This window comes from Lipotes vexillifer, unplaced genomic scaffold (assembly GCF_000442215.2).
Source record: "Lipotes vexillifer unplaced genomic scaffold, Lipotes_vexillifer_v1.1 scaffold213, whole genome shotgun sequence".
NCBI classification, from domain to species: Eukaryota; Metazoa; Chordata; class Mammalia; order Artiodactyla; family Lipotidae; genus Lipotes; species Lipotes vexillifer.
The window spans coordinates 5,016,377-5,028,905 of NW_006780610.1; the positions used below are offsets into that span (position 1 = coordinate 5,016,377).

General features: G+C 48.6%; 1 protein-coding gene across 1 annotated transcript; it reads left to right on the plus strand.

The window, feature by feature from the left end:
• The first annotated feature begins 9,219 nt into the window (after window positions 1-9,219).
• LSM10 (LSM10, U7 small nuclear RNA associated) lies at window positions 9,220-11,692 on the plus strand. The gene is made up of 2 exons (XM_007453815.1): window positions 9,220-9,501; window positions 10,935-11,692. Exon 2 carries the CDS (start codon window positions 10,959-10,961, stop codon window positions 11,328-11,330), a length of 372 nt encoding a protein of 123 aa, XP_007453877.1. The 5' UTR covers window positions 9,220-9,501; window positions 10,935-10,958; the 3' UTR covers window positions 11,331-11,692.
• The last annotated feature ends 837 nt before the right edge of the window (window positions 11,693-12,529 follow it).

Sequence of the window (12,529 nt, forward strand, 5' to 3'; positions counted from 1 at the left end):
CTCTATCCGTATGTAGTGTGGACTTATCCCATATGGAAATGTGTACCAAGGAAACAGTTTGCTTTTTAAGAATGATACGTCCTCCTTACCCCCAGAGTCTTCCTCTGCCACTTAGTGTTCTTGCCTTCTAAAGACGCCCAGCATGATGTGCCATGACATCTGTCTCCTCTGCTTCGCCATCAGTGGCCAAGCAGAGCCTTAAGTTGGATGTACGGGAGGTGCACACGGTGTACCACTTTCCCTTCCGTGCACCAGATGAGTGACTTCCCTTGGCAGGATGCCAAGTCTAATTGGGATCCATGAGAACTCTCTCAGGCCAGGGCTGCCCCGATTGCTTCAGGAAGGAGGGTCAGCCCTCCACCTCATATTCATCCTGAATTGAGTAACTAACTGGCGGGCTCAGGATCAGCCAATATCCAGAGGTCAAGGTACATTCAATCCCATGGAAGCAATATACCCAGGACGGCAGACGGTAGGAGAGAAACTGAGCTGAGCTGATCATTGCCTGAGATCGAGCCAGCCGCCAGGACCACTCAGGACCCTTGCACCTTAGCAAGAGTTGAGGCGAACATATTTCTGGAATGCAAGGGTGCCTGTCCTTTAGCTTACCCAAGGCATAGGGTTTGGATACAGAAGGGTAAATCACCCAATAAAGTTGCTTCCTACCCATGAAAGTGACTCTTTCTTACCCACCAAAGGCCCCAGAAGGTCCGCTGAGGAGGAAAAGCGCACCGTGCCGTGTAAGCTGCTTCCTACAGGCTTACCAAGTGCCTCCAAACTGCTTTAGTCTCTTTTAAGCAATCTGGCCTCCAGTTGGGGTGGCCTGACTGCATGACAAGCGAAGGGGAAGGCTCTGTCCTAGGTCTGGCTGCCATCGCACTGCCACAAACCTGAACTTCACTGTCTGCTCCGAGCTTGTCCTGGGGCCTTGGAGGTGGGCCACGGGCCGCTGAGAAGCAGCCTCCTGCCTCCACCTATCCCAGAGCCGTGCTGATGATTTCAAACCTATCTGTTCTCTCAGTGAATAAACAAGATACAGATCTCTGGTAAGGCAGCCTGGTGATGAGGCAGTCTTTGAGTTTCATGTCTCTAGACTTGCACAGATGTTGAGAAAAACAAGTTTATTTGCATGGTGGTTCAGGGTACCCAGAGAAAGCAGGGGAGTCGGGAGGGAGCAAAGGAAACAGAAGGCGAGGATTACCCTGGCAAGAATGTGGACTGAGTCCTGACAAGGCATCATTGTTCATTTAACACCAGGCCACGGGGTCTGAGGGTGTCACACAACAGTGCCCAGTGCGCTCCGAGGGAAGGCACACCGTGGTCCCCGGCCCTTCCCCGAATCCACCACGGCGTCTTAGGCAGTTACCCTCACCGAGCCTCAGTTCTCTCATCTGTGAGAAAGGAAAAGGACTAGTTCATCGACTCAAAGCCAGCTTGCCCCAGCTAAGTAGCTGAGTTTACAGATTCTTAGCCCCTGCCCCAAGTGGGGTCTGAGAACTGGAATTCTACCCACGCCACACTCCCCCACCCCACTCCATGCTTTGGGAGTATATCTGCTCTCTTTCAGCAATTCTGTGACTTAACCTCTTCTCAACTAAGTTTTAAACTGTCCTGCTCTTGTTCTTATCACAGTGTTGGAAGGCCCCGTAGAACATGCAAGGCAAAGTTCTAGAAAAGCCTCTGAACAAAAGTACTTTAATGGCTCCCAGAAGAAAGATGTAATAAAAATTGAGAGTGAAGGGGAAGAAAAAAAGGAGGAAATGTATTTAGCCCTTAGTTCTAGGATGAAAGTCATCCCATGCAGTCCACATAAGTATGTAACAATTTTAAAAGATAAACTCACCTTTTTCCTTTGATCCAGATCCTGGTAGGCGAGAAACAAATTCAAACATCATAACCAGATCCTGGAGATCCCCAAGTCTGAACAGGATCAGATTCCCTCATCCTCTTCCACCTGTTTTGTCACTCTGGTTTACATCCATGGAGACCAACTCAAGCCTCAGGAAACCACAGAAAGACAAATGCAAATCTTAGGGGGAAAAAAAAAAAAATATATATTGTGGCTGCTTTCCACTGGCTATCTATTTTACATTTGGTAGTGTATACATGTCCATGCAACTCTCACTTTGCCCCAGCTTACCCTTCCCCCTCCCCATGTCCTCAAGTCCATTCTCTACGTTTGTGTATTTATTCCTATCCTGTGCCTAGGTTCTTCAGAACCACTTTTTCTATTTTTTTGATTCTATATATAGATATATATATATATATATATTAGCATAATACCGAATCATAAAGACCCAAATTAAAATCCAAAAACTGATACACTGTTTACCTCCCCCTTCCTCCCTTTGAATTATGCCCTGGAAAACTCCTCGTCAGCTGCCAAATTCCTGGACAGCTGGCAGCAGAGGGAGTGAAAAGAAGTGTTTTCAAGGGACTGAGCTGGAGAACGCTCTTCACAGTTGAATCTTCCCTGCCCAGTTTCATGATTCAACGTGAAGTAAATTCTCAGATCACAGCCACCTCTTTCCAGATGAGAATGTCAAGATGCGTTCCAAGGGCCGATGGAGATTATTCTGGATTACTTGATCCCCTTAACGCCCCCACCCCCACCCCACATACACACACTGTGTTCTTTCTGTTTCTGGCCAGTCGCTCCTCTGATGTCACAAATAACATTACCTTCTCTGTTAGTTCCCAGAACCATAGGAAACCCTAGCTGCCTTAGGCCTAGCGAGGCCACACCACTAGGTATGGCCTTTTTTTTTTTTTTAATTTCATTATGAAGGTGAAGGACCTGCCAGGGTGGGTCATTAACACTAGTCCCAGTATCCTGGGAGAAAAATAAGAGGAAGAAAATAAAAGTGACTTCTTGAAAGTCACAGAGACAGCTGAAATTACAATAAAGGAAGTTGTTTAAATTCCCATCTCTTACATAATTCATCCAAAACCACTGTCTATAAACTTCATATATTGTTCCTCTTTATTTTAGGGTTACTTGATACATACAACTTTAAAACACACAAAGGATAAAATAAGTATTATAAACAAAGCTTTATAGAGCTGGGGGCAGACCCAAGACTCCTAAATCCTATATGTGCACATTGGTTTCAGATCACTCCACCCTCCTGCTCTTTATAAAATTCCCCAGGGGCTGACTTTTCTTTCAAGTATTCAAGGGGAAGGTCAAGGATGCTTGACTTGGGTTTTCTGGATATCCAGAAGGCCTCTCAGCTTCAGTTACAACTGAGAAGATAATACCTGTGTCACATGCCCTCCCTCGCCTCTCCTCTCTACCTCACCACATCTTTTATCTCTTTTTCCTTACCCAGACCCCTTTCTGCACCTCAGAAGTTCACCGGGGACTTCCCTGGTGGTGCGGTGGTTAAGAATCCGCCTGCCACTGCAGGGGATACAGGTTCCATCCCTGGTCCGGGAAGATCCCACATGCCTCAGACCAACTAAGCCCATGCGCCACAACTACTGAGCCCGCGAGCCACAACTACTGAGCCCGCGTGCCTAGAGCCCATGCTCCACAACAAGAGAAGCCACCGCCATGAGAAGTCCGCGCACCGCAACGAAGAGTAGCCCCCACTCGCCGCAACTAGAGAAAGCCTGTACGCAGCAATGAAGACCCAACGCAGTCAAAAATTAACTAATTAATTAATTAATTAATTAACTAAATGTTTTAAAAAGTTCACCAAATGGCAGCTGGGGAGCTCCTCGGTCCAAGCCGCTCCCACGCAGCACGGCCTCTGCTCCTCCAGGGCCTCCTCAGCTCACTCACCAGCTCTACAGGCTTCCTAGCTGCCTCGCCTTCCTCCCTCCTGCCCCCCATAGCTCCTGCCACTACACAGGTAGGTCCCTTCTCAAGTCTCCAGGCCTCAACTTTGCTGGACCCCACCACCTTCTCTGCTCCCCATTCTCCTTGGCCCTGCTCAAGACCCTTTTCTTCGTAAAACTCTCTCACCCTTGCCTCGGGGGCTCCAATCTTACTAATTTCTTTTCTTTCCCCCACCCCACCAGCCATGCCAGGCCCACTTGCAGGATCTGAGTTCCCCAACCAGGGATCGAACCCGTGCCCCCTGCAGTGGAAGTGCGGAGTCTTAATCACTGGACCACCAGGAAAGTCCCAAATCCTAGTGATTTCTGACCACACTTCTCCTCTCTCCCCCCGTGGCTTCTGACAGAGGATGGCCCGTCTTTGACGCAGGCATTAAGGTAGCCATTTCTAAGTCTGTCAGAACGGCCAGGGCAACTGCTGGAGGATCCTTATTTCATCCCTGGCGTTTTCCCCCACCCCCATCTTCACTCTCACCTCATCTGTCTCTCACACTCCACTTCTCACCTTCACCCTGTCCCTTACCCTCACCCCAGCACTCTTGCCCAGTGCTGACCAAATGTTTTATGTGCCCTGCAGTGCTTAGTTTGCATTCTTCTGCAAATTGTTTTGCATCCCTTTTTTCAGAGAGGCCATTATTTTCAACCAGTACTATTAACTCACAAATCTCTGTATCCCCCACCTCACCTTGACTGCAGACTCACTTTCCCTGAGATGCTCCATCACCCTTAGTGTCTAACACTGACGTCATTTTTATTTATTCAGGACATTTATTTCACTTTTGAAAGGCATGAAGAAACTTCTTAAATATAATATGAAATAAGACAGTTCTCCATAGAAAAGAACCAGAAGTGATGGGTAGAAGTTACCCAAAACTTCTCAACAATGGAGTAAAACAGCTGGCACAGGAGTGACTTGCTGGTCACTGGAGTCTCGGGCAGTGGTTACAGGGGGATCTGTGGGGGGGGCGTGGAGTGGGGATTTGGACCCTGGGTGGTAAGTTGGAGCAGGTGACCTGGGAATTGCCCTAACTCTCAGGATTCTGTGATCCTCTGACAAAGGGATACAGAACCACAACAGAGCTCATCTAAAGGGAACAGGGAAATTCAAGGCTCTTGAATTCAATTCAAGTGGACCCTTGTCTGGGTTTGAGGTTGCAAAAAGAATTGGAACTAATTCTGGCTACTTACGTAGAGAAGGAATCTACTGAAAGTGCCTTCAGGCAACTCACAGTTGTCAGGACCATGTTGAAGGACCATGGGAAATGGCCAGGAACCGAGGAAGGGCAGGCAGCATAGGAAAGCACTCCAGCACCAGCAGCACCCCCAGGAATGAGGCACTGGATGACGCAGACACCAGGACGGAGCCTAAACAGTTCCTGCTGGTTCATGTCACTTGCTCCAGATTTAGAATCTGATAATGCCTGAGTTTATGTCACAAGCCCATGCCATACCTGACAAGGCCTTTAAATCATCTGGAGTGGGAAGCAGAACCTCACCTCCCACTGAAATTCATAGAATGTCAGATTTCCCCAAATGGGAAAGGAGTTTGGTGGCCGAGTAGCCAAAAACTGAGATACCCTCCACAGGCATGACCCTCCAACCCTCTTATTCCTATCAATGGCCCACCACCTCTCTGGATACCCAGTGTTAAAATTTAAATCATTGATTCCCCCTCTGCAAACCACGCTCCAGATTTAATCAGCCCCCAAGGATTCTGATTAGCTCTCTTCAGAGTGTGTAACACTCATCCCTTCTTTCCACCCCACTGCCACCAATTCATTCAGATCCCCATCACCTTCTCACCACATTCATAAAACCAGTCCCTCCTGCAACTGCTATTTGTAGGGTGAAGCATTTGTGTGCCTCCTAGGACCTTCTCCCTGTCTCAACACCCAAGAGATGAGCAGGAGAAACAAGATTTACGTAAATAACTATGGTGAATCTGCATGCAACAAGCAAACATATACCAAGCAATATGCTATCAGCGACACTCCCAATTGGGGTAATCAGGGAAGACTTCAGAAAGGTACAGCAATGGAGCCAGCCTTTGAAGGAGGGATTGGACTTAACATCTATAGATAAAAAGAGAAGATCCCAGGCAGATGGAGCAGGATAGCAAAGGCAGAGACAAGAGTGCAGGGCTTGTCTGGGGGTTGCTGAGTCTGACTAGAAAGGAGGGCAGCACGTCTCCAATTGTAGTGTACACTGTTAGATGTGCAGATCCCCGGGCTCCACTCCTGAGTCTGTAGGTGTGGGGTTGGGTTTAACAAGCATTCCAGATAACTTTAAGGCAAGTGGTTCCCAGACCACACTTTAAGAAACACTGGTTGGAGAGTTTGGGTAGAGAACCTGAAGGAGATTCAGCTGGAAGGTAAGTTGGAATCAAATCAATGTCAGCACTGGAAACTTTATTCTGCTAGTGAATTGATTTTTTTCTTAGCAGGTAAGTAAGATCATAACTGTACTTTGAACCTGTTCGCAAAGGATCATGGGACACAAAGACCAGTAAGATGGCTTTTATAATGAATTAAATGAGAAAAAGAGGGTCTCAACTAGAATGGTGGCAGTCAGAATAAAAAGGCAAGTGAAGGCTGGGAGACAAATTCCAAAGGATCTTCAGAGTTCAGTGACTGTGACAGATGTGGGTGAATCCGGAAACGATAGAAGTTGTCAAGCTTATTCAAGGTGCCCAACTTGGGTAGTTGAAAAATGGTGGTAGCAACCACAGAAATAGAAAAATTCAGAGTAGCAATTCATTTGGGAAGGACTTGATGAACTTGTCCTATAGACAAGCTGAGTTCCAAGTACCAGTGACACATGTGAGAATAAGCAACAGACAGTTGGGAAATGGAGGTCTTCTGTAGAGCAGTCTGGGCTAGAGATGTAGACAGAAATTCAGCATATAGTAGTAGGTGGCAAAGAGATACTCGACCAAGAAGAGAGCTAGGCCAGGAATACAACCCCAGAAAAAGCACACATGTTTAGGGAGCAGAATGAAGTGGGGTTAAGAAAAGAGAGATGGAGAAGAAACAGAGAAATGGGTGAAACCAAGTGATACAAAGCCCCAGGGGGAAAGAAATTACCAAGGAGGACGATGGTCAGTATGGTCAGTCACTGAGAAGCATCATGGAAGTAAGGACTAAGAAAGAGACAGAGGTTCTCTTAAGAACAAGGAAATCATTGGTAACCTTCAGAGAAGTTAATGGGAGTAGAACTCAAAATACTCGAGAAGAAGCCAGATTACAGTGAGGTGAGTGAGTAGGTGAAAGCCTTCAGGATAGAGCAGCAGTTCTCAAACTTTCAGTCTCAGGACACTTTTGTACTCTTAAAAATTATTGAAGGGACTTCCCTGGTGGTGCAGTGGTTCAGAATCTGCCTGCAAATGCAGGGGACACGGGTTCAGCCCTGTTCCAGGACGATCCCACATGCCGCGGAGCAGCTAGGCCCGTGTGCCACAACTGCTGAGGCTGTGCTCTAGAGCCCGTGAGCCACAACTACTGAGCCCAAGTGCCACAACTACTGAAGCCCGCGCGCCTAGAGCCCGTGCTCTGCAACGAGAAGCCCTCAATGAGAAGCCCACGCACCGCAACGAAGAGTAGCCCCCGCTCGCTGCAACTAGGGAAAGCCCACACGCAGCAACGGAGACCCAACACAATCAAAAATAAATAAATAATTTTTTAAAAAATTATTGAAAACCCCCAAAAGTGTTTATGTGGGGGAATATATATATATATATATGTGTGTGTGTGTGTGTGTGTGTATGTGTGTATGTGTGTGTGTGTATATGGTAATCACATAGCTATGAAATTAAAATTTTAATATTAATTCTCTTTTAAATAACAACAGACTCATTAACATATTTTTATTTAAAAATAACTATATTTTCCAAAAGAAAAAATATGGTAAGAAGAGTGACACTGCTTTATAATTTTGCAAATCTCTTTAATGTCTATCACAATAGAAGACAGTTGGATTCTCATATCTGCTTCTGCATTCAGCCCATTGTGCTATGTTGTTTCGGCTGAAGTACATGAAGAAAATCCAGTCTCACATAGAAATAAGGTTGGAAAAGGGATTGCAACTGGAGAACCACTGATATAGAGGCCTCTCCTGAGAAGTTCTACTGTGGAAGGTAGGAAAACAAGAGTAGCATGCATGGAGGAGAAAGACAATTTCAATTTTTAGGATAAGGAGAGGTCTCTGTGATGACTGGTGATCACTGGTAAAAAGAGAAGGCTCGTGGGGAAGGTGGAAACCAGTGAATGAGAGGATAAGGGAATGACACAAACCTAACTCTTATTGAGCTCCTGTGTGCCAGGTGCTTTCACACATAAATGAAGGTCACTCAAACCTTAAAACAATTCTCTGAGTTAGTCATTATGTTTTGTTTTTTTCTAATGAATTGAGGCTGCAGAAAGATAAGCAGCTTTTCCAAGGCTATACAGAATGACCTTTTAAAATGTAAATTGATCCTGTCACTCTCCTTTGATGGCCTATCGTTGCACTTCCAGTAACAGATGAGGAAATCTGAGGCACAAAGAGGATAACTAACTTGTCTAAAGTCACACAGTTAACAAGGGGCAGATTTAAACCCAGGCACAGCCTCCAGAGCCTGCACTCCTAATCCAGAAATCCAAACGCCTTACCTTGGCTTGCAAAATCCTAAATACCCTGGCTGTTGCCTTCCTCTCCGACTTCTTGTCACACTACTCTTCCCAGTCTTACTGGCCTTTCCGCTTTTCCAAATTGTCAAGCTCATTTGCACCAGGTCCTTTGCACAAACTGTTCCCTCTAACTGCAATGCTCTTCTCCTAGCGTTCACAAGCTTGGCTTCATGTAATTCATCTCAACTCAGACGTCAAATGTCCCCTTCTCAGGACACCCCTGACCGTCCAATAAAAAGTCACCCAGTCACTATAATATCGACCCGTTTTAATTCTCTAGAGAAATTTTATCATAATTTTCTTTTTCTCATAGGCGACTCCCCCGCCTCCCCCCGCCCCAGTAGATTTAAGGGTCGGGTCATCAGATCACGGAGCTTGTCTCCTTGGTCACCCCTACGACCAGAGCCTGGGAAAGTGTCCGACACACGGTGAAGGTTCAATGAATACAGCTGGCCCTCCGTATCCGCGAATGCGGAACCCTCCTATACAACGCCACTTCATAGAAGGGACTTGAGCATCCCTGGTTTCGGTATTCGCGAGGGCTCGGGAACTAACTGCCCCACAGAGGAGGGGCGACCGGATTCGCTGAACGGAAGAATGACTCCAAAATAGGAGAGAATCCAATGACGTAGGCCGCGGCTGCAGGAGCGCGAGTCACGCGCCCGCGAGGCCTTCTGGGGATTGTAGTTCCGGGCCCGCCGCGGGGTCGCGGGCCCTGCGCGCAGCCGCGCTCTCGATGCTCCGGGAGGGCAGAGCGGCCCCTCGGTTGCCATGGCTTCTCAGTTCGGCCGCGGGAGAGTAGCAGCTCGGCTAGGCGCTCGCTAGTTTCGGCGGCGACGCGCAGCGGGACAGCGGAAGGAACGCGCGCGGTGGGTCCGGGAGCCAGGGGCGGAACGCTGGGGAACCGGGAGCCGCGGAGGCGGCGGGAGCGGGGCCAGCGTTTTCCTCCCGATTGCTGAGCGTAGCTCCTCACCCAAGCCCACTCCCACGCTCTGTGAGTAAAGGGTGATCACCATCCCCCTTTTAGGGATTGGCTAACAGGCTTGAAGAAGCCAAGTGGCTTGCTTGAGGTCGCCCTCCTAGGAAGTGGCCGAGCCCGTCCTCGAGACCAGACCTGCCTCTTTGCAGTCAGTGTGCTGCCCCAAACCCTTGCTTGGACACGTACTCCTGGTGAAGCCTGGGTGGGGTCGTTAGAGTCGGCCGGCCCAGCTCCTAGCCTCTCGTCAGTGGTATGGGTAGCTTGCCACACTTAATGCCACCCTGCACAGCCCTTTCGGTATCCTGAGTGAGGTCTTAAGGAAAGAAAAGAAAGTTCCACCAACTTGCACTCAGGGTCTGAAAATGGAGAATAGATGAGACAAAGTTACATTAATACAGCATCAGGGCATAATCGAAAGCAAAGGAAAATACATTCAGTGTGGTGAGAGCTTGTTAGCCTCATTTTGCCTATGGTTTAATAGACGTGGAAACAGATTCAGAGACATTAAGTAACTGTCCTACGTTTACAGAGTGTGGGTGGAGTGGGGAGTCGAACCTCCATTTCTCTACCTTCAAAACGTATGTGCTGTATATGCTACCATTTCTTGTTTTCAATCAATTATCTAAGTTTCTGGTTACATGGTGGCAGCATCCCATAGACCAGTCGTTCTCAGTGTGCCCCAGGCCAGTAACAGCATCAACTGAGAATATTTTAGAAGTGCCCATTCCTGGGCCCCACCTCAGACCGACTGAGTCAGAAACTGAAAGGTGGGCCCAGCAATCTGTGTTTTAACACGTTCTCCAGGTGATTCTGATGCAGGCGATTGTTTGAGAACTGGTGGTTCACCTAGGGGTCACGTTAAAATGCAGATTCTCTAAGTAGGTCTGGGGAAAGCCTGGAGATTCTGTATTTCTAACAAGTGCCTGGGTAGCAAGGGTGTAAACTACACTTTAGAGCAGTGGTTCTCAAACTCGGATGCACATTAGAATTACCTGGGGAGCTTTTAAAAAATAGGATACCTGGGACCCACCCCTGACCAAATGAATCAGAACCTCTGGGGTGTGGCAGCCAGGTAAAAACTCAGCGGATGATTCTAACATACAGTGAGGGTTCAGAACCACTGGTGTGGGGTTTAGAGTCAGACAGCAATGGATTTGAATCCCAGCACCTCCGCTTATCACCTGTGTGACCTTGACAAGTGACTTAACCTCTCCCGGCCATATTTTCCTCATTTATAAAGTGAGTATAAAGTGGCTTGCAAGGTGTTGTGAGGATTCTATGAGGTGTGTACATGAAGCACCTAAGGGTGCTCCATAGACACAGAAATTGGGGAGGTGGGCAGACTTGGGAATGTCTGGGCTGGGGATTTTGTGCTAAAACCTGGTGGAGGTGAGTTAGCACCTGCACCCGCTAGCCTGCCACAGCTCCCCTCTGTGTGCCCCTCCCAGAGCGAGCAGCCGCAGTGCGGAAGAATGGCAGTGAGCCACTCAGTGAAGGAGCGGACCATCTCCGAGAACAGCCTGATCATCCTGCTGCAGGGCCTCCAGGGCCAGGTCACCACCGTGGACCTGCGGGATGAGAGCATGGCCCGCGGACGCATAGACAACGTTGATGCTTTCATGAACATCCGCCTGGCCCAGGTCACCTACACGGACCGTTGGGGGCATCAGGTCGAGCTGGATGACCTCTTTGTGACAGGCCGGAATGTCCGTTACGTCCACATCCCCGATGATGTGGACATCACCGCGACCATTGAGCAGCAGCTGCAGGTCATCCATCGGGTGCGCAACTTTGGCGGCAAGGGGAAAGGCCGGCGGGAATTTCCCTCCAAGAAATATAAGTGAGCCTGTCACCTCAGCCAGCCCTGGTCCCCACTCAGGTTCCTCCAGAGTTCTACTGAGCCAAAGCCTGCTCTCCCTCCCCGCCCAGAACCTGGGAAGGGAGCAGGGCCAGCCCAGAAGCTGATGTCTGACAGACGTCACCTGTCACAGCTGCCTTTCACAGGGTCCCACCTCCCAGACTCACCCTGGGACCCAGAATTCTAGTTATCTGTCTGTGGCCTTGGGGTAGATGACAGTCCCCGCTTTGGATCATTATTTATCTGAATCTCTGATTTACTGGTTTAGGGAATGTGTCAAATAGTTTTCAACCCTCTCCCAGTGAGGATTATTAAATGCCCTCGGCCTGAGCATCCCCGTTTCTCTTGTAATTGTGGGTTTTTTCTCACAAAACTAAATGGGATGCAAACAAGTCTGTGCCTCATGCTTTTCCCTCTGCGCTGGGCTCCCTGTTAGTCCTGTGTCGTAGGGTGCTGGGTCGCAAGCATGACTGCACATTGGAATCACCTATCTCACCCTCACCTATTTGGATTTACTTGGTATGAGGTGTGGCCTGGGCAGTGGGATTTTTTTTAAGTTTCGCAGGTGGTACGAATATGCAGCAAAGCTTGAGAATGTAGGAGAGGGCTTCAGTCTGGTCAGGGGGAAAGCGGCTCTTCTGTTCCGATTCCCCGTTGAAGAGTTTGTTAGTCTCATTGGTCTTTCCTGAGGTGGAGAGGCTGGAGTAATCCTGGGCCCTCCCCTCAAGTGTGGGAGCTCATCCCACAGCAAGAAATCAGGCTCCGATTCTGAGAGTCATTGGGTCTTCAGGGAAGGAGGCGTTCTCGGGGTTAGAACCCCAGCCTTTGTTGTAGCTGCCTTGCAGCCATACCAGCCCTGCCACCATCTCGGTAAAAGCGGCTCTGTCCTCTGGAACCAGAGAGTTTGTCTTCACCAAACAAACGTCCACAGCAGCTGCCATGTGCCAGGCCTTCTGCTGAGCACACATTGTCCAATAAGCTTTGGTCCCTTCTGGAGAGGGGCTTAGAATCTAGCAGAGGAGGTAATCATTTCCTGAGGGAGATTGGAGAGGAGTGTTCATTTGGGCGCTGGCAGCCCACCGCCACTGCATTCACATTCTAGCCCAGTCTGTCCAACTGTTGTCCCTGGACCACCTCATCAGAGCCAACTGAGATGTGTCTAGAAGAGCCACCTTCCTGGCTCCC

Coding starts and splice junctions, on each gene's coding strand:
- LSM10 (XM_007453815.1), top strand. CDS start 10,959: ATGGCAGTGAGCCACTCAGTGAAGGAGCGGACCATCTCCGAGAACAGC.